Source organism: Mytilus galloprovincialis, chromosome 4 (genome assembly GCF_965363235.1).
Source record: "Mytilus galloprovincialis chromosome 4, xbMytGall1.hap1.1, whole genome shotgun sequence".
Lineage (NCBI taxonomy): Eukaryota > Metazoa > Mollusca > Bivalvia > Mytilida > Mytilidae > Mytilus > Mytilus galloprovincialis.
This window is the reverse complement of record NC_134841.1, coordinates 100,969,969-100,996,492: the sequence shown is the minus strand read 5'-3', so window position 1 is coordinate 100,996,492 and position 26,524 is coordinate 100,969,969. Positions and strand designations below refer to the sequence as shown.

General features: G+C 32.2%; 1 protein-coding gene across 1 annotated transcript in view; it reads right to left on the bottom strand.

The window, feature by feature from the left end:
* Window positions 1-26,524, bottom strand: part of LOC143070882 (uncharacterized) — an 80,970-nt gene that overhangs the window by 31,128 nt on the left and 23,318 nt on the right. Inside the window, exons 5-15 of the mRNA XM_076244992.1 lie at window positions 25,577-25,653; window positions 25,016-25,187; window positions 24,046-24,254; window positions 19,292-19,406; window positions 18,840-18,911; window positions 18,241-18,347; window positions 17,452-17,653; window positions 16,528-16,715; window positions 13,194-13,269; window positions 12,747-12,814; window positions 11,250-11,464 (exon numbers count right to left, since the gene is read on the bottom strand). Coding sequence (XP_076101107.1) covers window positions 11,250-11,464; window positions 12,747-12,814; window positions 13,194-13,269; window positions 16,528-16,715; window positions 17,452-17,653; window positions 18,241-18,347; window positions 18,840-18,911; window positions 19,292-19,406; window positions 24,046-24,254; window positions 25,016-25,187; window positions 25,577-25,653 — 1,501 coding nt within the window. The remainder of the gene's footprint in view (window positions 1-11,249; window positions 11,465-12,746; window positions 12,815-13,193; window positions 13,270-16,527; window positions 16,716-17,451; window positions 17,654-18,240; window positions 18,348-18,839; window positions 18,912-19,291; window positions 19,407-24,045; window positions 24,255-25,015; window positions 25,188-25,576; window positions 25,654-26,524) is intronic.

Below are 26,524 nucleotides of genomic sequence, written 5' to 3'. Positions count from 1 at the left end.
AAATGGGTAATGTGTCAAAGAGACAACAACCCGACCATAGAACAGACAACTATAACTAATAACTATTTAATATTTTTGTTTGAGTATTCGGTAACAGTCTCAAATCTCATAACCCTTATCAATAGAAGTCATTATAGTTATAAAAGTGTGAAGTTTATAAGTTTAGCCACAATGAATACTAAAGGTTTGTTTGTTTGTTTGTTGTTGTTATATTTGTGCTTATATACATCTATTGTTGATATCTGTGTAACCGCTAACGTTTTAGTTCGTACAGGTAAACAAACTCATCAACGTTGTAGTTCGTACAAATGAGAGAAACCACTTACGTTGTAGTTCGTACAAGTGAGAGTAACCACTGACATTGTAGCTCGTACAAATGAGAGAAACCGCTAAAGTTGTAACTCGTACAGGTGAAAGAAACCACCAACATTGTTGTTCGAAGAGGATTTAATCAATGTTTTCCCTTCAGTTGCACTTTATCAAATACATTCCACTTTCGTTATTTAAATAACAAGATCTGCTTACCCTTCCGAAACACCTGTTTTATGTTGTCGATGATGTGTTTTGTTTATATTGTTTGTTCTTTCGTAGGTTTTCTTATTTTGCTATGATTATGTCAGTTTGTTATCGACTAATGAGTTTTAATATTCATTTGGTCGCCTATCTTTTTTGTAAAGAAAATCACTCAAACGTGTTGACATAATGGTACTGATCTAAAGGAAACCGAGAAGCCAGTATGATAATCCTTTGTAGTGCATCAAGATTATCTGATAATTGATTGTCAATTTATAACACTTATGAAAAAATCTCATCTTAGTGCATTCAGGACAGATATAATTACGCAAGATCATATTGCTCCATCATTAGCGTGTTATGTACAAAATATGTCCAGACTAGCCAGCAGCGCTCTCAAAGTGAAAATTCTCAAACAAAATAACGTTTGTAGTTTGACGTCTTTCTGATTAATCTAAAGTACAATGAAGCCTTGAGAAATTTTCTGGTCTTTATTTGTACAAAGAATATGGTATATGAGATAGGGATTACCACTCGGAAGTAGACAGTCCGTGGTGTAGAATACCACACGGAAGTAGACAGTCACGTGGTGTAATTCTATTATTCACCATGACTTGATCAGATTCCTGTCTCTAGAAAAATATAAGCATATACGCAGGATATTTTACAAGCCTTACTACTTTAACGGTTTCGATCAGCAGTTTTTCATTACTCAGCTGAATTTGAAAATAACATTTTACATAAATGTTATCAAAAACCTTCCAGAATTGCAGAGGTTTCGATTAGCAGTGTTTTCCTAGCTCAACTGAAGTTGAAAAATCTGTCACAAAAATTATAATAAGAGCTTTCTAGAATTTAATGGATGACAGCGCTTACATAATAATTTCTAAAAATATCCAAACAGTTCCCAGTTCCAAGATCATTTTTTTTCAATACTATTTTTGGTTAATTGTTTTTTTTTTTTAAATCAATCATAAATTATACTTGTAAACCTGTCAAACAGTTTAATAAGATCCGTTAAATTGCAGGGATGAGTCAAATTATATTTCGAATGCGCATAGCAAGGGACATAACTCCCTGACAACTTTTTACAGGCACTGATTATATTTATGAATTGTTAAATAATAAAGGCAACAGTAGTATACCGCTGTTTGAAATTCACAAATCGATTGAGAAAAAAAATAAATCGGGGTTACACACTTAAATTGAGGGAAACGCATCAAATATAAGATGAGAACTACGACACAACAGAAACACAACATTCAAAATGTTTCACATATAATTAAAACAAAATCTGCTAGTCGCTGTAAGGGTAAGACCACAATTTGTAATGTAATTCATGCTTCATAAGAGGCATAACTCTCATTTTTTATCGGTACTGGTTTCAAATACGATCAAAATACGCAACACTTTTTTGCGAGGAAGAGAACATTTAAGTTTATTGGAATTGTTTGTTCGGCTTTTATTTCCAAGAGCATTATAGCTCCAGCAATTTTTATTTTAGATGGAAATGTGTTTCATCAATCGAGTCGTTCATCATTTGACAACAATGCACTGATAAAATGTCATAACCCTTATTAATACAGGAAAGTCTACAAGAGCATTAATAACAGTTTGTTTTAAAATCCTAGCCCGGTCTCCACCTTTTGTTGGAAAACGTGCGTCTGGCGTATTAAATTAACACCACTGCGTCGATGCCACTGCTGGTGGAAGTTTCGTCCCCGAGGGTATCACAAGCCCAGAAGTCAGCACTTCAGTGTTGACATGAACATCAGTTACAAGGACATTTTAATACATTTCCTGCTGATAAAACTTAATTTTTTCTAAAATCTACGGATTTTTTTTTATCCAAGGAATAGATTACCGTAGCCGTATTTGGTACAATTGTTTTTGGAATTTTGGGTCCTCAATGCTCTTCAACTTTGTACATGTTTGGCATTTTAACTATTTTGATCTGAGTGTCACTGATGAGTAATATGTAGACAAAACGTGCATCTGGCGTATTAAATTATAATCCTGGTACCTTTGATAACTATTTACTTGCATTTACTTCAAACCAAACAATCGAAAAAAATTAATTGCCAAAAAAATACGGATTGTTTGAATACGAATTATACAATCATTATACGATCCACGCAGGGTTGTAATTATAACAAGGAGAAATGTTACGAAATTTTCACATCCAAGCTAAACATAAGGCCGATGAGAAAGAAAAAAAAATGTAACTAAAACAATAGGAAGAGGCAAAAAAAACAAAACAAACCAAAAAGGTATATAAATACACAAAAGTAGATTGATATCAAATTGATTTCTTACTATTTCAGAGCTATTGTTGTCAGGTTATTGTTTAACATCATTGAAATATGATGCTAAATTATAACTTGTGACATAAAATCTGAATTACGGTATGCATGAAGGTTTGATAACTTGTAGTAAGCCTTCAAACTAAACGATTTATCGATTTTGAATTAAAAAAAAAATATGAGCCTTTTTCACATTTATCTCAGTAAAAATGCTGGATCTCTAATATCTAAAAAAAGTCTGTAGTTTCATCTAATCTATTCTTTCTCAACATATGAGACGTTATAGCTCGTACAAGTGAGAGCAATCGACAATGTTATAACTCGTACAGGTGAAAGAAACCACCAACATTGTAGTTTGTATAGGATTTAATCAATGTTTTCCTCTCAGTTGCACTGTATCAAATACATCCCACTTTCGTTATTTAAACAACAAGATCTGCTTACCCTTCCGAAGCACCAGAAATCACCCCCTGTTTTGGTGTGGTGTTGCTCAGTTTTAGGTTGTCGATGATGAGTTTTGTTTATATTGTTTGTTCATTCGTAGGTTTTCTCATTTTGCTATGATAATGTTAGTTTGTTTTCGACTAATGAGTTTTAATATTCATTTGGTATAGTACATCGCCTATCTTAAATGTAAAGAAAATTACTCAAACGTGTTGACTTATGGTTCTGATCTAAAGGAAACCGAGAAGCCAGTATGGTAATCCTTTGCAGTGCATCGAGATTTGCTGATAATTGATTGTCAATTTATATACTTATTAAAAAATATCATCTTAGTGCATTCAGGACAAATTTAATTACGCAAGATCATCTTGCTGCATCATTAGCTTGTTATGTAAAAAATATGTTCAGTCTAGCCAGCAGCGCCCTCAAAGTGAAAATTCTCAAACAAAATAACGTTTCTGATTAATCTAAAGTACAATGAAGCCTTGAGAAATTTTCTGGTCTTTAATTAAACAAAGAATATGGTATATGAATAAACTCATCATAGATACCAGAACTAAATTTAGTATATACGCCAGACGCGCGTTTCGTCTACAAAAGACTCATCAGTGACGCTCGAATCCAAATAAATTACGAAGTTGAAGAGCATTGAGAACCAAAATTCCTAAAAGTATTGCCAAATACAGCTAAGGTGATCTATGCCTGAGGTAGAAAAGCCTTAGTATTTCAAAAAATTCAAAAATTTGTAAACACTAAATTTATAAATATAACCATATCAATGACAATTCATGTCAGCACAACTACTGGGCTTTTGATACCCACGGGGAAATAAATCTCCACCAGCAGTGGCATCGACCCAGTGGTTGTAAATAAACTCATCATAGATACCAGGACTAAATTTAGTATATTCGCCAGACGCGCGTTTCGTCTAAAAAGAGATATAGAATACCACACGGAAGTAGACAGTCCGTGTCGTAGAATGAATACCACACGGAAGTAGACAGTCACGTGGTGTAGAATACCACACGGAGGTAGACAGTCCGTGGTGTAGAATACCACACGGAAGTAGACAGTCCGTGGTGTAATTCTTTTATTCACCATGACTTCCTGCGTCTAGAAATATATAAGCATATATGTATCATATGTTGTAGGCCCAGCGGTTTCGATATTAGCAGTTTTTCATTACTCAACTGAATGTTAAAATAATATTTTATATAAATCTTATCAAAAACCTTCAAGAATTTCACAAAGATTTCGATTAGCAGGTTAACTTTTCCTAGCTCAACTGAAGTTTAAAAATATGTCACAATAATATATCAAGAGCTTACATGATAATTTTTATAATATTCAAAACAATTCCCAGTTCCTAGAGCTTTTTCTTAATATTGTTTTTTAATTTTTTTTCTTCTTCAAATCAATCATAAATTATATTTGTGAACAATTCATAAGATCCGTAAAAATGCAGGGATGAGTCGAGTTTTACCTTCAATGTTTTAACCAACATATTATATTTCTAAGGCGCACAACAAGAAACATAACTCCTTGAAAACTTTCTACAGGCAATAATTGTTTTAATATGTTTATACAATTGATGAATTGTTTTAAAAAGTTCACATGAATTTAAATTCAAACTCTGCTAAGCGCTGTATGGGAAAAACCACTTCCAAGGTCATTTTTATATACTTTATATTTTAAGGACATAACTACTTTTACTTAAAACTAGCTGCCTTTTCCTTGTTGATTTAAAACCTGCATACACATTACATAAAAAAAAAAAAAATAGATTAAGAACTCCAAAAGCAAGAGCGACAACAAAGCATTTTTTTCCTGTAATTTATGCTTCCTAAGAGGCATAACTCTTAATTTTTTGATCGGCACTGGTTTCGAATGCTTTATTTGTATAATTTCTTTATCAAAATACGCCAAACAGTGGAATTGTTTTATACGGTTTTTGTTTCCAAGGGTATAACTCAAACTTTTTTTGTTTAATGAGACGTGTTTCATCAATCTGGACGTTTATCTAGGACACAAATGCACTGATAAAAACATTGCTATTAAGTTATGATATACCAATCGCACATTAGTTGTGCCATGTGTACTATTATGTGTGTTTGTCTTTTTCATTTATAGCCATGGCGTATTCAGTTTGTTTTAGATCTATGAGTTTGACTGTCATTCTGGTATCGTTCGCCCCTATTTCAGAAATGATGGTAAAAACTTTAAAACCAAATCTATTAAAGTCTGGTCCTTACTTAAATTTTACGTGTAGTGTCATTTGTCTTACCACAAATATAATAAATTACGTATACGAATCAATGTTTCAAAACTTAAATCTACAGATTTTTAAACCTCATGACCCTTACTAATACAGGAAAGTCTACAAGAGCATTTCATCACAGTATGTGACCTTAAAAGTGTAATTGCCTGAAATATGGTTTTTCTCAAGCGTTCATCTTGAAGATGCTTAAAGACTCTTTATGGGAAGCTGTATAACTTAGACATTGTATCTGAACCGGAAAAATCTGTTAAATATTTCATTCAAACAGAAGTTACAGTAAGGTTCAGTTCACGTTAAGTTTACATTCATAGATTTTGATCTATATACTGACAAAACAAATTGTTGTCCCTCAAATACCCAAAAGAATTAACTGAAATATTCACTTTATTATAATGACATTTGTGCAAATGCTATTCTGTTTTATTTGAAATAATATGTTACTTTCTCGTAGGACATCACAAATTTGTTTGTCTTCGCCTTTTTCAGGGATACCAATTTTGCATACGCATGTCCTCCTAAACCACTTATTGAAATTTATTTTAAAAAATCAATATCTTTACCGGATTTTGTTATAATGTATCTTTTATTCGATTTTGATACGAACCGTATGTGGGGTTTTCCAAAGCAAATATTTCTCTTTGTTTAATTGATTTCAAAAGGCGGTGTATCATTTTGTGAGCCTTGTCCACTATGCCTTTAGTTTTGTCTTTAAATGTTTCTTAACCAAATTAAGATACACAAACCAAATAAAGTAGCATTTAATGATGACTTCAGTTCGCTTGATAAAGAAAGGCAACAGTAGTATACCAATGTACGAAATTCATAAATCGATTGAGAAAAAAACAAATCCGGGCTACAAACTTAAACTGAGGGAAACACGTCAAAACAAAAGGAGAACTACAACACAATAGAAAAACAACACTAAAATGTAACAAACACAGAAACGAACTATAATATAACAATGGCCAATTTCCTGACTTTGTTCAGGACATTTTAAGAAAAAATGGTAGATTGAACCTTGTTTTGTTTTTGCTAGCCAAACCTCCCGCTTTTATGGAAATGTTAAATATAACATTAAAACAACAACATTACATGACCTCCCGCTTTTATGGAAATGTTAAATATAACATTAAAATAACAACATTACATGACATGACTATAATACAAATAAATTTGAGAACATAAAGGACAGAGATACACACGAATAATAGCTATCAAAAGATACCAGATTTATAATTTAATACGCCATACGGACGTTTCGTCCACACAGGACTAACCAGTGACGCCCAGATAAAAAAAAGTCCGAAAGCCAAATCAAGTACAAAGTTGAAGAGCATTGAGGACCAAAAGTTCCAAAAAGCTGTGCCTAATACTGCCAAGGTTTTATACCTGGGATAAGAACATCCTTATTATTTAGAATAAATCATACTTTTGCAAACAGTAAAGACAAGACTATCAAATCGTTTAAACCTAAGTATGCATCTTTGTTTGAAACTGAAATTGGAGGCTCTGAAAACAGTTTGTAAAATTTGCAATCAATTTATAGTTAACAGTTGCAACGCAGATATTCGATGATGATCGGCGACTTCTCCCAAAGACAGTTATTAACTATTTAAACTTTTTGTTTGAGTATTTGGTAGCTTTTTTACTTGTATTTACTAGAAACCAAATAATCGGAAATAATTTAGTTGCCGATACAATACGGATTGTAATGCGAATGTTTATACAATCATTACAAAATCACAGCATGGTTGTAATTATAACAAGGCGAAATGTTATAAAATTGTTGTGTACACGTACATACATACACACCCACACTCAACATAAAGCAGATGAGAAAGGTAAAAAAAAATGTAACTACACATACAACAATAGGTTGAGGCAAAATAAACCCCAGAAACAAACTTGAAAAGTATTGAAATAAATAAAATTAAATTAAAATTGCTATAAAGGTGGTATGGGGTCTACATTGAAAACGATAGAATTTGCTCATAATTTGCCAACACGTAGTATATATTGATATATGTTCAAAAATATTATAAAAATGATAGGTCGCTACGAATTTCTTAAGCTACAGGTTGTTACAAAATGACACATTTTGTATGGATTATTCAGGAAAAAAACATCATTATGTGACGCTAAACTAAATGATAGAATTTTAAAATAAAATACGAGAAGATAGCTTTTCGAAAATGCTTTGAGAATATCAAAAGTCACCGTGTGTGTTTTCCTGCTTGAATACAAAATAGCAAAATTCCATGTAGTTTCTAAAAAAAATGCATTATGTCAGAGTTATCTTCCCTTAAATGCCAATTTCAAAAACATTAAAAATCAAGCAAAAAATAATATGCAATTGTAAAAATATTTATATTCATCAGTTATAATCTTATAAATTTGTTCTTTTAAATGTAAATTCACACTAGTTATCTGTTCCTGTATCAAATTTTGCTAACTTGATTGAAAATCTTGACATTAGATTCTCTGATTTTTTATAATCCAAGATGACGAAAGATTCCCATACCACCTTTAATTGATTTCCGACTATTTCAGAACAAAACTATAACTTTTTTTGTTCGGTTATTGATAACAACATTGCATTGTAATTTCAAGATGCTACAGGGTTTGCTTGTAACTTAATATAAATTAGTGTAGGCACCACGGCTGAATAACTTGTAGTAAACCTTCAATGGAAACGATTTATCAATCAAATAAAGAGAAAAATGTTATTAGAAAAATATATTTTAAAAAACTGAGTCTCATTCACAATTATTTCAGTAAAAATACTGGATTTCAAGTATTTGTATTTTCGTCCCTTCTAATTGTTTTTGATGTGTTTTGTCATTTGATTTTGCCATGATGAGGGACTTTCCTATTTGATTTTCCGCTGAGTTCAGTATTTTTGTGATTTTACTTTTTTCTATTCAGAACCATTTCATACTTTTAAGCCTCGGTCACACCTTACCGGATAGCACGAACGGACGCCTAACGGATGAAAATAAAAGTTGTCCGTTGACCAAATTGTTATCCGTTGGGAGTCCGTTGATGTACTGACCGGATAAAACGGACGTGTAACGAATGCATAACGGATATGCAACGTACGAGAAACGGAAACGTAACGGACAGAACGGATGTCGAACGTACATCCAACGGACGAGTACCGCATAAAACAGACACCTAACAGGAGCGTACCGGATAAAACGGATGAACAAGATATACGGGAAAATTAAAGGCGACAATAATAATACATGTAAATTGCATAAATATTCAAAATGTTTCTGTGTAACTGCCATGGTTTTGGTTTGTTCTTCAAAATGCCGCCAAAGGGCAGTGTCTGGCCTGAATAAGAGCTGCTTGATTGTAAAGACGTGTCTTTCCTTTAAGATCGATTATGAATAATAAGAATTCATGAACCTTAAGATATTTGACATACCAATAATTGGCATTTCTGACGCGAAATTTTCAATTGGCATTTATCCGTTTCAGATCCGTTCATCATCCGTTTTATTCGTTATATGTCCGGTAGAAGTCCGTTTCTCATTCGTTCAACATCCGTTTTAACCGTTAAACGTCCGATAGAAGTCCGTTGGTGAAATTATCTTCCAGACCTCCAACGGATGTATAACGGACACGTAACGGATACAAAACGGAAGCGAAACGGACGCGTCCCGTGCAAAACGGACGCCTAACGGACGTTCAACGGACATTTTATCCGTTGGACGTCCGTTCAAAGTTTTGAACATGCTCAAAATTTTCAACCGGACAGAACGGACGTCGACGGATAAAACGTACGCTTAACGGACATGCAACGGATATGGACGGACGTCTAACGGATAAGAACGGACGTCTAACGGACATGAACGGATTGAAAAAAAGTTATCCGTTAGGCGTCCGTTCGAGCTATCCGGTAAGGTGTGACCGAGGCTTTACAAATAGAAAGGATTTTATGACAATAATTCAATCATAGAATTGATGTGAATACAGAATTTAGCATAGCGGTTTACTTCTATTGCCTTTATTTAGCTGGAAAAGGTGTTTGATTGTTGCTGTGAAAATAGAATAATTGACAATCGATTTCCTTGCTGTCGTCCCCCCCTCAAATGTCTAACTGTTCATCCGCAGTGTATCCAGTCTTATATACATGAAAAATACTTTTGAAATCTATGTCAAGTTCCGGCGTTGTGTTCAACGTATTTTAGAATGAAATTCAAAACAGTGTGGCTGTGGCCATTGATTGACACATTAAATTCATCCATTGACTGGGACAATTTAGGTGAACGTTTGTATGTAACGACCACCGCTCACTATGTACTTTTTAAAGACACTTAAACTATGGGGTCACCAAAGGTTCTCAGCACCTTAATAAAGTAATTCGAAAAATATTCAGAAATAACACGATGTTTTGATTTATATCAATTATATAAATCAACACATAAAGGTTATTCCTGATTAATTTGTCGAATTATTTTATAATTAAAGGTGTTAAGAAACCTTTGGTGACCCCACAGTTTAAATGTCTATCGTAGGTACGTTGTGAACAGTGGTCGTTACAGACAAACGTTCACGTAAATTGTCCCAGTCAATGGATGAATTTAATGTGTCAATCAATGGCCACACCACACTGTTTTGAATTTCATTCTATTTTACTTTTCAATAGTACATACATGTACAAAAATTCATATAACAAGAATCACCAGAGATAACTGCCCGCACAACTGATCAAATCAATCGCCAATACCCTTTTCCTCCGACAAAATAACTAAAGGCATATAAACACACAGGGTCTATATAGCCTTAATTTTTTTAAAACTTAAATGTGGTTGTGTTAATTTAGTTTTACGTGCGCACACATCCTTTTTCTTAACTATCTGAACCGTATGTCTTAAAATCTTACACAAATAAGAAAAAATGCGCAATGCAGTAACCAACAGCATGCACATTAACTAGAGCTATTGGTTTGATACCCCTGAAAAACCACAGAAACAACATATATAACATGTGTCTTGAGTTTTATCTTAAAATGAAAGGGTCATAGTACTGGATTTCCACTTCCCTATCCCCCAACTCCCACTTCCTTTCTTGCTGTATTTCAATTTCAATTATCTCCCCCTTACTCTCACTTCCCTACCCCTTATTCCCAGACAAATATCAGGAAAAAAGTTTCAAAGCATATACCTTTTTATACTCCGCCCCAAAATCGCACTTCCCGACCCCCTGAACCCTCCTTTCTGTCCCTCATTCCTATGTTCCCTTTCCCCTGTCCATCTTCTCTAAAATGTTATAATAAAAATCTTCAGTACTTTTAAGAAGTCATTAAGGACAGTAAGTATTTTGAATCATCAGATCATTCGATTAAAGACCGGTTAATTGAATTAGTAAGTTTGTCATACACGTCCTTTTTGTTAAATCTATTATATATGTTTTAAATGTTGTAGTTCTCAAATAACCTAACAATGAAAGGTAGGGTATGAAATATTATTTTATAAAGACATTATATTCACAGATTAAGTTGATAACCACTTTGTTTTTTTAAGTAATTCACAAGTCGGGGATATTTGAAACCCTGAAAAAATAAATGTATATGTAAATGCATAGTTACGTTAAAAGTCATCTTCATTAGAACGTGATCTAGCAACCGTCCAAGTTATGAAATGTACAAGCCATAGGTTGGTGTTATATATTCATTTAATGCTTAACATACGTGGTATACCTACACGTCTGACTTTATTGTAAACACCTGGTCAAAGATGGCTTCCAGCGCCATCCATTTATATGGTAACTTCCTGGCTGAGGTAGGTTGGTAAAGATTTCGTTCGTAAATATCTCGTGTCAGACCAAAATCAGACACTTTTATTCGCTCTTCGTCATACATAAGTATATTTCTTGCGGCTAAGTCTCTGTGAATAAACTTCCTTGATGCCATGTATTCCTTAAATGAAAATAAAAAAAAACAGTCCAAGGATTTTTTCATTATCTTACCTAGACAGGCAATTATCAATTGATTACGAAACTACTGCCAGTGGTTAATTTGAAAATAAACCAGGAAGACAACACCAAAGCAGCCGTGGGAAACAGAATCCAGAAAATAATAAACCAACATCACGTAACAAAGTACACATAAAAAACTCTAAAATTAAAAGAAAACGCCAATAACTACCGAAAACGCAAATTACTACTGAAAAACGCACACTAACTGAGGTCACCGACAACAATAGTAAAAATACACAGAGGTCAGCATAATGTCAACAGATAATTTGAGAAAACAACTCTCACAACTTGAAATCACCAACTACTATATTTTATAAGACGCATTCTGAAAAGGACTCAACACCTTCTGAAAATACGGACACACTATAAAAAAGAATGATAAGTGTTTTGAAAAAGACGCTATATTTAAACAAAATGAGATCATCAAAAACTTGTAGTGAAAAGAAGCAAATTTACTGAGAAATGTCACAAGATGTGGAAAATACGCCATATTAAAACTAATTATATAACAAATCAACATCTACTGTAAAAATGACATACACTAATGGAAGAAAAATAATTGAATGTTTTAGCTAACATATAATATGTCGTGTACTGCAAACGTCGACATATTAAGTGAGACAGCAACCAAACAACATAGAAAAACCCACAAACCATCAATACACGGTCGATATTCACCAATTATAGACTGGTGTAGAAAAATGTTATTATCTCTAACTCTATGACAAAACATTCTTTTAGTCTGGCTTCAATTTATAAATTAGTGAGTTGAAGCTTCTCAAATAAATGTGTGTTTGGAAACTTATACTCTTTTATCATTTAAAGAAGTGCATGTCTCTTACGTCTTCTTTACACAATATTTTACAGAACTAAGGGCAATTTATACTAGAGCTGCAATAACGAAATGTGTCACTAGAACAGTAAAGATAATCCAATTACAGTCATTACAAAGAAAAATGACCTCAATATATATTTAAGAAAGAGAATAAAATATGTTTAAACTTTTAATCAACAGTGCGTTTGACACCAAGCTCAGTTATTTATTTTTTGTAAATTCCCAGAAGACACTCATAGTTCTATATGCTAATAGTATAATGCATCGAAATTCTTAAACTATCTAAATGTTTAATTGGATCTAAAAACTCTTACATAGAAAAAAATGTGAAAAGATGAAAGTTATTGTTCCGTTTTATTTGACTGACATTGATTATAAAGTAACTCACCATCGCTAACACAATCTGTCTGGCGTAGGACAGTAAACGAGTCTGGTGTAATTCTGTTCGTGACTGTGCTATAGGAAGTACAGAAAAAGATATCGTACTTTTATACTGAAAATATATGTTATTATATTTGCAAGAATCTTATATATGTTGTTCTCTTTCTCGGTTGAGAGTCATTTATATGAATAAACACTGATCAATTAAAACTAAACGACATAAAATAAAATAAATAAAAACTAGAAAATAAAAAAAACCATACTATTTCTTTGGACGAACGAATAAAGCTGAACGAAAATAAACTATACATACTAGAGTACATCTAGTAATTGTCGTGATTAACAACGAATAAATATATCGGTGGTTCTTTAACAATAGAGTACTCGTTGAAGGATAAAAAACAGGAGCAAACCCCATCTTTATTACGTAATGAAGTATGAACTGAACACTTACATGATGTTGCACTTTCCCCTGAAAAATTCAAACCACTATCGTCGTCAGAGGAAAGTCTGAATGTTCTATAATCAGTCTACAAAGAAAATAATCTGTTTGTCTTTCAATACATCAGACAGAGTCAAACGATGTTTTCCAGAAAAATGGTACATATTATACTTTTTATGTACAAGACATGTGTATCTAAAACAAAAACCTTTATTTTTCGAGAGATTTAAAGTTTACATAGACAAATATAAACTGACTAAAACTAAAAAGATCTAAACAGACTGAACAAAAGCCGTCTTAGGTCATATTTGTTTGAAACAGACTGAACAAAAGCCGTCTTAGGTCATATTTGTTTGAAACAGACTGAACAAAAGCCGTCTTAGGTCATATTTGTTTGAAACAGACTGAACAAAAGCCGTCTTAGGTCATATTTGTTTGAAACAGACTGAACAAAAGCCGTCTTAGGTAATATTTGTTTGAAAGAGACTGAACAAAAGCCGTCTTAGGTCATATTTGTTTGAAACAGACTGAACAAAAGCCGTCTTAGGTCATATTTGTTTGAAACAGACTGAACAAAAGCCGTCTTAGGTCATATTTGTTTGAAAGAGACTGAACAAAAGCCGTCTTAGGTCATATTTGTTTGAAAGAGACTGAACAAAAGCCGTCTTAGGTCATATTTGTTTGAAAGAGACTGAACAAAAGCCGTCTTAGGTCATATTTGTTTGAAACAGACTGAACAAAAGCCGTCTTAGGTCATATTTGTTTGAAACAGACTGAACAAAAGCCGTCTTAGGTCATATTTGTTTGAAACAGACTGAACAAAAGCCGTCTTAGGTCATATTTGTTTGAAACAGACTGAACAAAAGCCGTCTTAGGTAATATTTGTTTGAAACAGACTGAACAAAAGCCGTCTTAGGTCATATTTGTTTGAAACAGACTGAACAAAAGCCGTCTTAGGTCATATTTGTTTGAAACAGACTGAACAAAAGCCGTCTTAGGTCATATTTGTTTGAAACAGACTGAACAAAAGCCGTCTTAGGTCATATTTGTTTGAAACAGACTGAACAAAAGCCGTCTTAGGTAATATTTGTTTGAAACAGACTGAACAAAAGCCGTCTTAGGTCATATTTGTTTGAAACAGACTGAACAAAAGCCGTCTTAGGTCATATTTGTTTGAAACAGACTGAACAAAAGCCGTCTTAGGTCATATTTGTTTGAAACAGACTGAACAAAAGCCGTCTTAGGTCATATTTGTTTGAAACAGACTGAACAAAAGCCGTCTTAGGTCATATTTGTTTGAAACAGACTGAACAAAAGCCGTCTTAGGTAATATTTGTTTGAAACAGACTGAACAAAAGCCGTCTTAGGTCATATTTGTTTGAAACAGACTGAACAAAAGCCGTCTTAGGTCATATTTGTTTGAAACAGACTGAACAAAAGCCGTCTTAGGTCATATTTGTTTGAAGGAGTTATGTCTAAGATCAATCTTACATATACTGGCGGAAAACAGTAAACGGTTGCCAATAATTACTTTCATCCATTTCATTGGTTGTTGATAGTTTTATAAAGTTATAACTATGTTAGGTAGTTTCAGCCGAAAACCGTTTAAGGTAAACTTTGCCTATAGGAGTAAAAGCCGAATACCATTTAGGGTTTGCTTATTCTAACAGAGTTACAGCCGAAAAATATTTAGGGTCAGCTTTTTCTAATGACGTAAAAGCTGAAAATCGTCTAAGATCATTTTTTTCTAATAAATAAACAGTCGAAAACCATTATGGTCAGCTTTTTCTAATAGAGTAACAGCCGAAAACCATCTAGGGTCAGCATTTTCTATGGAATAACAGCCGAAACCCGTTTAACTTTACATATAGGCGTTGTAGCCGAAAACTACCCAAGGTCAGTTTTTTCTAATGACGTTGCAGCAGAAACCCATCTTAGGTCAACTTTGCCTAGGGAAAAAAGATCGAAATTCGTCTACGGTCAACTTTGCCCAAGGAAGTTAAAACTGAAATTTGATAAGGTAGTGAAGTCGAGATTTACTAAGGTCAACGTTGCATGAAAGAGGGGCGATAGTTACCAGAGAGACATTCAAAGATCATAGAGCGGTGTTCCAAGCATAGGTTTGGTTGATTAAAAATCTTTAGTTTATATATCCTTTACATCATGTCAGTACCGACGAAAGAGCAAATGGGAGTGGCTTGTTTGTTATTTATTGCTTTTTACTCTGTAGTCCATTTAAAGAACCTATGATTCAAATCTATTCGAAACCTCTCATTAGTGAACATATAACTTACTTTGCATGAATCAAAGTAAGTCATTCTTTCTCCCACTATACTTATATAACTAAACAGTCATATACATTACACTCAGCGAAGATAGCTATTATGTATCCTTTTGTGTTTACTGGAGACAGCTTCATTTTTGTAATTATTTCTATTTTCTAACATAATCCATACATCATCGTATCTAATATTAAGTGGATTATTAAGAAACCGTAACAATTTCCAGAAGGTCAAAAGAAGTCGTGGTTGTCCTTAGGCCAAAAAATAGTCTAGAGATCAGCAATATATTTATCGCTGCGGTTGCAGCCTTTCAAATGTGAATCAAAATTAGTTAATTAGAGAACCGTTTACAACAGTACTGACAGTACACGCTGATTTTTTATTGAATACAAAAGAAAAACCTCCACGATTTCTATTAAAATACATTTCATGATCTATTTGTGATAAGTATATAAATGTCGATATAACATCAAGAAAACAAATATGGCTTTAATGAATAAATCTGCCGTGCTTTCGACATACATTTACACGCACGGTATCTTATAATTTCAACATACAACGCCGTTGATAGGATTTCAATGTAAAGAAAAAAGTCAATGACTGCTCTTACAACATAAAAGAGGTCAACATGTTTGTAGATATAATGACCAAAAAAAAAACCACACAGCCAATTGTTTCAAATTTTGAAACGGCTTGATATTCTGAACGACAAATTGCGCAAAAGAGCATGGAAGATTAAGAATAACACAGCTATGTTGAACTATCAAATAAACTGAAAAGTGCTAAAATACTCATATATTCAATCATTTCTTTTTATTAAGATACCATATAATGTTTAAATAATGATGTAAAAAATGACAGGCGTTAATAAAAAAGGATAAGTTTTAGACAATTTAAACAAATGTGATGTGCCAGCCGCTATGTTGGTACACGTGTTGTATGTATATTATTACAGACACCAGACGACAACCATAGTTACTCCTTTTTTCTGAATATTTGAGTTACACGAGTTATCTGCCCGTATTTTCGCAATGTAAAAAAAGCCCTTTATGATATGTTCTTACCTGTAAACCTCTGCGATAACGTAAGAGAAATGAACGTAGATCTCCTAGTTGACAATAGTCCATCAATAAACAAATGGTGTCTCTTTTACAACATCCTATAAAACTAACTATATGTGGATGACTTCCTAAACGTTTCATAAACTCTATCTCCAGTAATAAACTCTTCTTTTCAAGAAAATCGTGATAATCTAGAAAATTCACAAAAAATAGTTAATATTTGTTATGCAAAGGTGAAAATTCATATACTGATGTGAATTTATTTTAAGCCATGTTTTACTTGTTTATTAATTGTATGACTTCTCAATCTATGTCTCTCCCTTTTCTCTCTTTTTTATTTATATATCTATAGCTCATTTGATAATCCATTAACAACTTTGCTTTATATCATTACTGTATATATTCATATTCATATTATGGAGAAGACTTCATAAGTATTAATTTACTTGTTTTCTATCCATTAACCTTAATATATCAATGTTTAAACCAAAATTGTTTATTCTATTATTTTTTGTGCATAATAATTAAAATTCCATAGCAACTAATGAATTACTTTGAGCCAGTATATGCTCATTGAGAGCAGCAATGTACTATGAGCTATTCCGTTTCAAAGCATCACCAGCAAAGTAATGTTTCTTCAGGTTTTATGTGCACATTTGTTTTTTTTTATTTTTGTTTTTTTTTTTTATACATTTTCTGCTTTTCTTCTTTTTCTTTAAACATTTAGTGGGTTTTTTAACTTATGAATTCTGTGCATCTACATTTTTAATCTTTTAAACGATATATTTAATCCGCTCTGTATATGTGATAAACAAATAAGTCATTTTAAAAATTCAAAAAATTACCTAAAACTCTTTTTATTTTGAAAAACCAGAGGAACTATCGAAATGTTTACAATTAAAGGAAACTTTAAACATACAAAATTACCTTTTAACATTTTGACTGCTACAATAAAATCTTTCTCTTTAGAGAGTTTGTTGTCATTCAATTTAGCTTTGTAAACTTTTCCAAAGGCGCCTTCTCCTAATACCTCCAGTAAAATCAGAGATGAAAAGTCTATTTCGTAACAGTCATCGGATTCAACTTTTGTAATGTAGTCAGTACCCCTATAGTACAAAGGATTCATTTCCTGTATAAACCAAAAGAAAACGCACGTATGGACAAAACTGTTTTAGTAGAGTTGAGACTAAACAATAACATGTAATTATAGGTTTCATACTTAGACTTGTGTAGAAAACGAAGACTTTTGACTTCTAAATGTCTTTTACTAAGAATGTTCTACCCTTTGACTCGTATATTTGAATAGTTTTTTAAAAGTTATTTTTGTTGTTTTGTTTATTTCTCCAAAAAAAAAAGTATAAAAAGTATAAAACAAACTAACTGTCCTCTTTGAAATGTATTATTGTTATTCATAAGGGTATTTCTGATTGTAGTAGAAATGATTTACTATGTAAGTGACTACAACACAAAACATCGATATTAGCAACTTATTTATCATATTTCACTATGAATTACTCTTTATAATTGACTAAGAAATTCAACTTTGCTTTCAAGTAATTTTAACAAAGAGCAGCATTGACAAAAACGTATCACGTGGTCAAAATTGGGGTTTGAAAACTTTAATATCAGTTCTTCAACCTCTCTGAGGAAACCCGGAGAGATAACACGAGAACTAGGTATTTATTTACACTGTGTTTTTCAGTCTAATGTACACACCTCCTCTCTGCCTTCGTTAGAATTGCATTTCTGTTGTCGTTGTAATTTTATTCGAAGACAAATACCCAATGACAGAACTATGATGATTACAGATATACCAGCTGATCCTATAAACAATTTAAAGCACAATTAAATATTTAACTACTTTTAAATGGCTTATAACATCTGAAATATCTGTTATACGAATAAAATAAACAGGCTGAGAAAAAATCCAATCTTTCACAACATAAGGAGTAAAGTTGTTTCTTTCATGATTTTTAATTTAGGGATTGATGATTACTGCTTAAAGTGTCATTTTTTTCCCATGAAACAGAGGGTATGTTTGATTGAGGCAGAGACTTTGTCTTGCAAAAAGTCACATATGGAGCATCAAAATGGTATGACAAGAGTTCTTGTAAAAATAAAGTATGATAAACCACACTATTATCATTAGAACCTACGCTCCATATACAACCGGACATAAATGCGTTTTTATTTATACCGCACATACAAACAGGCGTCATGTCCCTCAACCTGAGTTGAAAGGTAAAGAGATTTTGAATTAAATAGACTTTAAGTGCATCATCAAAATTTTCCTTATATTTAAAAGTATAACTTACCTCCGAGTATTAAATTCAAATTTGAGTGATAACCTCCTGTCAATTCTAATGGAGCTGACCACTGACAACCTTCTGTAAACATGATGATTACATTATAACACGTATAGAACTATATTTCTTGTATGATACATGTTCAAGTATACATTTCTGTTTTTTATCGGTATGATCAAAGCATATTGGTTTGTAAGGTGACCGGCATGCTTTCTATAATGGATCCAAAAACATCAGCAATATACTTTTGAGATGTGAAAAATGCGCCAATGAAACAGCTCAATAACACAAAAAATATATCATAAGGTAAATATGGTCAGGTATTTGTCTCTTAGACACATTCCCCGTTTCCATTCTTCATTTCATTTGTTTACTTTATAGGGCTCTGCAAAGAACTGCTATACTTCATTGATTACTAACAAATAAAGTCTTATTATCCAGAGTAAACTATGGGAACTTACCATGAGCTACAATAAGTATAACTGGTTTACTACGGCCTTTAGTAGATGTTGCCTGTACACTGATACTATAGTTATAGTACCAATGGATATCCTGTACTTCAACCCATGTCCTATTCTGTAAATATAGTATTTTGAATCAATTTTAGTGAAGTGGGATTTCTGTAGGCTGTACAATACAAATTTAGTCAAGCATAGTATTTAATTATCATACAACTCGAGGAAACTTTAATTAATAGCTATAGTATTCATACATTGTCTTCTTCATTACAGAATACTGCTTAACTGAAAATCTCGCTTTGTATAGACTAACGTTTATCAGTTCTCAAGTACACTGTAAGTGACATTACTGTATACACTACATTTGGAAGTAACACATCCCAAACTTGTGTGTTAGAAAATGTGTTTTATAATACCAGCAGACTACGCACTTTGAGCAAACATTTAGATACTGGTCGATGCTTTTCTAATTATTGCTAATTTCTTTGGCTTGCAAGTGTATTTTTGTCGTTTATTTTGTAATGGTATTAAAGAAAAGGGTTAAACCCTCGAGTTTCTACATAAGACAATACCTGTACTAAGTCGGGAAAATGACAGTTGTTATCCTTTAGTATGATGTGTTTGAGATTTTGATATTTTGATATTGCCATTTAATTAGGTACTTTCCTTTTTGAATTTTCCCCGGAGTTCAGTGATGATTTTACTTTTAAAAGCTTTACCAGAATTTATTCTATTACTGTTTTCTAAGTTATTGCACATTTCATTATCTCTTTATGATAAAAAAAAGGAGAACAAATAGACAAACCTTCTTAAAAAAAATACGTTAATGTCCCTATTATAAGCCAGGTGTCTGGTCAGTGTTTAGTGCCAGCGTTTTAAAGGTTAAATAATTTGCTGATGCTAGCATATACTTAAGGATATTTGAAAATTATTGAATTTGATTGTGGAAACCAATTCTATTGTTAATAAAGTTTAAAAGTACATTGACCCAGAAGACTTTTATAGAAATTTAAGAAAATATCGGTCGTCGAATATTTAGACAGCACAGCTAACTTAAAGAAATTTTCGATTTTTGTATAGAACTTTTATCTATATTTTTCATTGTATAAAGTTAATCCACAAAAATACTGAACTCCCAGGAAAATCCTAAACAGAAAGTCTATACTCAAATGGCATAATCAAAAGTTCGAATATATCAAACGAATATGTATGTATATAGACATGTATCATATCTATTTGTACAGGAGATTTTATGACCCTAAGGGATATAAGTAATCTCACCCTCTTTATGTAATAATGTTTTAATTATTTAGTTTCATGCAATATCAGCATAACAAATTTAAATATATATATTAATTCAACATAACGTTACACCCAACTTATTCAAATATAGAAGAAAAATTTAAAAAAAAAAAAAAACAACAACAAAAAACTCTTCGTGACTGTGTCTTTAATTTTTCCCAGAATCAATTAAGAAATGAAGCGATTCAAAGTCTGTATTAGTGAAATCATCGTTAAACCTGCGATAAAGATCTGAAACTCTTATGTTTTATTACATTTAATTAAGAAATAGCAATGTAAAACAATAGATTAATAATTGTAAGAAAACAAAAACACAATTAAACATAGCTGATGTTTAAACTTTAAAATAACATCCCTATTTCGTCTACTCATAATTCCTATCTCGCCTTAATTGATTGTGTGCTTATTCTTTTTTTAAATTTGTGCAGTTTAAACGAAACGGAACACATCGATACATAAAAGAAGACACAACCTTTCTCAGAGGAATTTGTAATAAAAAAGAAATGAATAAATAAAGCAAAATACTTAAGTCTTCGATCTATAAATTAACGAATTAAATGAAAGCGAATGTTAACACTAAAATAAAGCAGAAACAATAATTGAACGACGGCAACAATCCTAATAATAAGCCTGTGATAACAAAAGGAAGATTAAATGGACAATTCCTAAATGGTTTAGCTTTGTAGATAATAGTACCGTAATTATTCTTATTTACCAAAAACATTTTTATGAACAACTTCAGCTTAAAATTATTTTTCCTACAAAACTCTCTATATATTTGTTAAATTATCGGAAAAATATTAACCAGATTGTGACAAAACTTAGACATAGTTTTCAGTTTTCTGTAACACATTGTAATTACGTTTAACAACGACAATTTTGTTTGTAATCTCTACAAATACAAATATCTTTCCTCAAGAATTGAATTTGTTTTTCAGTTTTGATGGTGATTTATTAGAATGGTTTTGTATATAAAACTACTTTCGGAGTTTTCAATACGATATTCAAATATTCATGCATATTATGTACATTTCGCATAGAAGGAGTTCGATCATTTTTATCGACTTTCTTTCTTCTGCATAAATAAGTTGCATTTAAAAACAAATAGGGCTATTGACGTTAAAAGTAAAATCACAAAAATACTGAACTCCGAGGAAATTTTTTAAAAAAGTCCCTAATCAAATGAGAAAATCAAAAGATTACACAACGGATAACTACTGCCATATTCCTGACTTGGTACAGGCACTTTCTTATGTACACAAATGGTGGATTAAACCTGGTTTTATAGCTAGCTTAACCTCTCACTTGTATGGCAGTTGCTTCAAATTCCATTATATTGACAATGATGTGTAAACAAAACAAACAGACATGATAAGTAAAAATGTCAAAAATAGGGATATAGATTCTTTTACGTGATTTGGAATATAGAACATCAGTCCCCTCTCGGAAAAGCAGGACCGGTCGGTTTTGGCTTTGGCTAACTCGGCTGTGTATTTTTATCTGCTGGTTTATGTTGTTTTATGTAATGTATCCGTTTTTAATCTGTAGTTTATTATCTCAGACAGAAAACCCTAGCCGTATTGGGCACAACTTTTTGGAACATTTTGTCCTGAGTGCTCTTCAACTTTGTATTTGTCTTGGCCTTCTAAGTTTTTTCATCTGAGCGTCACTGGTTGACCTTGCGTGGATTAAACGCACGCCTGGCGTATTAAATTTTAAACCTGGTATCTTTTGTTAGTTATTATTCGTGTGTTTCTCTGTCCTATATGTTCTCTCATGTATTTGTGTTGTAGTCCTGTCATGTAATGTTGTCATTTTAATGTTATATTTAACATTGCCATAAAAGTGGGAGGTTTGGCATGCCATAAAACCAGGTTCAATCCACCATTTTTTCTTAAAATGTTCTGTACCAAGTCAGGAAAATGGCCATTGTTATATTATAGTTCGTTTCTGTGTGTGTTACATTTTAATGTCTTCTGTTCTGTCGTTGTTCTCTTATATTTGATCCTTTCCACACAGTTTTAGTTAGTTACCTTGTCTCAATCGGTTTATGAGTTTCGAACAGCGGTATACTACTGTTGCCTTTATTTGGAAAAAAGTGAATGTTTCCTGTACAAAATGGCCATAAATCATATAACAGCACCGAATCATCACAGTCTCAATAGAATATAGTGTTGTTTTGTGTTAAGTGTTTTAGTGTTTCTTTGTTACAATGACGTGGTTCTGTACTTATACACTTCTTCCTTGTTCTATGTTAATTTTTGTATTCTTATCTTTCATTTTTTCTAATATGCATTGTCTACATGACTTTTTGTGTTTCTTTGTTACATATGACGTGGCTCTGTTATTATCAATTCCATCATTTTGTTATTGTGCCATGGTAAATGTTTGTTTATATATATATAATTATTGTTTGTTTTTATGGTGATTAAGATTATAACACAATGTTGAATGCTGTACCCTATTTTGACATTTATGCCTATTAGGTCTGTTTGTTTTGTTCACAAATCGTTGTCAATATAATGGAATTTTATGCGACTGTCATATAGGTGAGAAGTTTAGCTTACAATAAAACCAGGTTCAATCCTCCATTTTCTACATGGGAAAATGGCTGTACCAAGTCAGGAAATCAATATGACATTTGTTATCCATTTGTTTGATGTGTTTGAGATTTTGATTTTGCCATTTGATAAGGGATTTTTCTATTTTGAAATTTTCCTCGGAGATCAGTATTAATTTTGATATGAACACAAAAGATATACGTTTTCTACGAATGATTTACTTGATGAAGTTTAATAAGGAAAGATCCATATTTTTTACACATTCGTGACGATTTATATTCGCGTTGTTTTTCTACTCGCGAAAGTCGCGAAATTAAATAGCTCGCGAAAATAAGTTGGTTTACAGTATGCGAGATGCTTTTTTGGATGTTATTTTGATGTTGGAAATCTGCATCATTCACTTATGCCTTACATATCCATCCAGGTGAAGTGGAACATTTTAACCCAAAAATGTGGACACTGTGGCCATAAAAAATATATAAAAATATATGATAAGTGTAGCATAAGGAGAAGACAACGGATTCTTCCTTCGATATATTTCCTGATGGAATAAAGCTTCCTTACAAATTATAATTCAAGCACGTCTGGATAGAAGTCCATTAGTAGTAATAGATAACAGGTGTTGGTTACTCTTTAGAATGGAATCAGTATACTTTAAAATATCACACATAAAACTATCATTTAAAAGCTACTGATATAAATCAACGCTCCGTATTGAAGACCGTACTTTGACCTATAATGGTTTAATTTTACATATTGTGACTTAGATATAAGTATCATTGGCACCCATACAACATCTTTTTATAACTATATACACTATACAGATAAGAAGAATAAAACAGTCGTTGATTTATCATTTATAGTACAAATTTGTCTGAATTATGACATGCTTACCCCTTTGACCTGTGTAGATGAATGTCGTGGTTTGTGGTATTTGCTGAGGTGTATTGGGATTATTTTGTACCATTTAATCAGGTATGAGAACATCTCAGTATAGTCGTCTCCATACTGAGGTTGTATCCAGGATACATTCACTGAACACGATGATGTATTGTCTGGATTCAATATGAGTTCACCTGTCACGTTTCTGGGTTCGTCTGGACCTTGAATAAGGAATACGTAAAACAATATTGTAGAGTGCAAATATTTTAACAATGGAGTAAAACAAAGACCTCACAGTGCAATCATAAGAATTCAACAGAAATGCGACATTAGCTTACTAAGTTATTTTCTGAACATTTATCAATTGACGCGACAGTGGTTTACCGAAGTTCAAATCTCATAAGCTTAGAAGATACAAATCAAGATATAAAACAAACAAATTGAAGAAATGACATGAAAAGTTTAACTAAGCCCTAGTTCATTGTTCTGAGAGATCGTTCACTTTTAATGCGTGGGTTCGCCAGTTAATTAGCAAGTATTGAGAATAAAAAGACCGTCTAAAGTTCCACACGAAACCTTATTTTCTATTGTATCACAATGGTAAAAGACGGAGAATAAAATCAAAACCATGATGTAACAAAATAGGAAAAAGGATTTTAACAACAACGAAAATCAAACTCAGTCTTCAGTGCATTTTCTGTATCTGCATCACTTGCAACATTTTCTAGTTTGAAGCTAAGTCAAAGCAAAAATTAGTCAAAATCAGTCAATGAACATAGTATGAAATTCCTTTAAATCTTGTGTATAAATTTGTTTAAACTAGCGACAACAAATTTCATAAAAGATACTACTTGGCTACATATAAATTAAAACATATCACGAAGAAACACCTCCGAATTAACCTTAACTGCCGCTCCTAATAGATAACAGCTAGCAGTTGCTAAACCTATTTTTCTGTCCATTTATTTTATTAAATACATACCGCAGAGATGATAGTTATAATTGGTAGCTTGCAGACAATCAGCAGTGACGAACCACGTGACGATCTCCGCACTTCCGGCGGTAAATTCTGAATTCGGATAACTGCTCATATGTAAGGTATAATTACTTCCAAAGTGCAAATTATTAATCCAGTATTTTGAAATTGGAGGTGCCTGAAGTAAAATAAAACCTGTTTTGGATTATCAAAGATGGCATATTATCTTAGAAAAAGTTACTGAACGTACTAAGATTTCATTATTTATCCCTTTAATTAAAAACTAAAATAGAATTTGCACGTGATAACTATAAGCCAATAAGATGTGGTGCAATAATCAGGTCGTTAGTTTTCTCATTTGTTTTGTGTTACAATTGTCATTTCGAAGCATTAGATAGCAAACTATGCGATTTTGTTTTTATGTCATTTTTGAAGGCCGTATGGTAATTTCTTTTTCATTCTGTCTTTTGTGGAGAGTTGTCTCATTGGCATATTCATATATATATATACCACATCTTTTTATGTTCATATCGATAGATCAGATACATAAATGTAATATAATTTCACCTTCAGTTTATCACTTTTGTGTTCAGAGTTCTTTGGATTACTTGTCATCAAGTGGAGTTCATAAAAGCATGACGGATCTGAAATATACAAATACATCATATAAATGAAAAACATTGTAGTTTCTCAATTAATTTTTGCCATGTAAACACTCACGATTAAGAGAAAAGAGAGACAAATAATGCAAAACTAAAATTAAGAAATTCAAGCATTTCAGAATACATCTTTCGTTTTGTTTTGAGTCTATTAAACATATCAAAAAATGATGATCTCCAAGACAAACTCAATACAAATCCGGAATTAGAGATTCTAATATTGGAAACAGTGAAATATCTTCACATGTAATTCAAATAACACGTTTGTAAATTTTATTTTTTGGATAATGACATGGTTTCCCTTTAACACAATGTATCCTCATGTAAAATGCAGAAGAGAAAACGGGCAATAAAGGGTTGTTATTTTGGAATATATAGTACAAACTAATAATAATAGTTCAATAAATTACTCAGATTAATCTTGGAATTAAAAGCTTTCTAATTTGTCCATCATTTTATTCTGGATAGTCTATTTTCCTGATGCTCTTTGGTTTTATCACGGTTAAGCTGTATAGTGAGTTACAAGTTACCCTCATGAGTACCCTCATATTAAACTTAACCTGTAAACTATTTTCCTTCCTTAAAACATTGACTTGTGAGTTATTTTCCTTCATTGATACATTGACCTATGCGTTATTTCACGAATCTTATGTATACAATTTTAATCTTTGTATCTATGATGAGTTGATGTATGCCTTGACATGTGAGTTATTTTCCCTTCTTAATACCTTGGCTTGTGTGTGATGTTTGCTTCTTTATACCTTGACTTGTTTTGTTTCCGCTTTTTAATGCCTTGACACGCGAGCTTTTTCACCCACCTGTATGCATTGAATCTGACTTGCTAGTTATGTTTCCT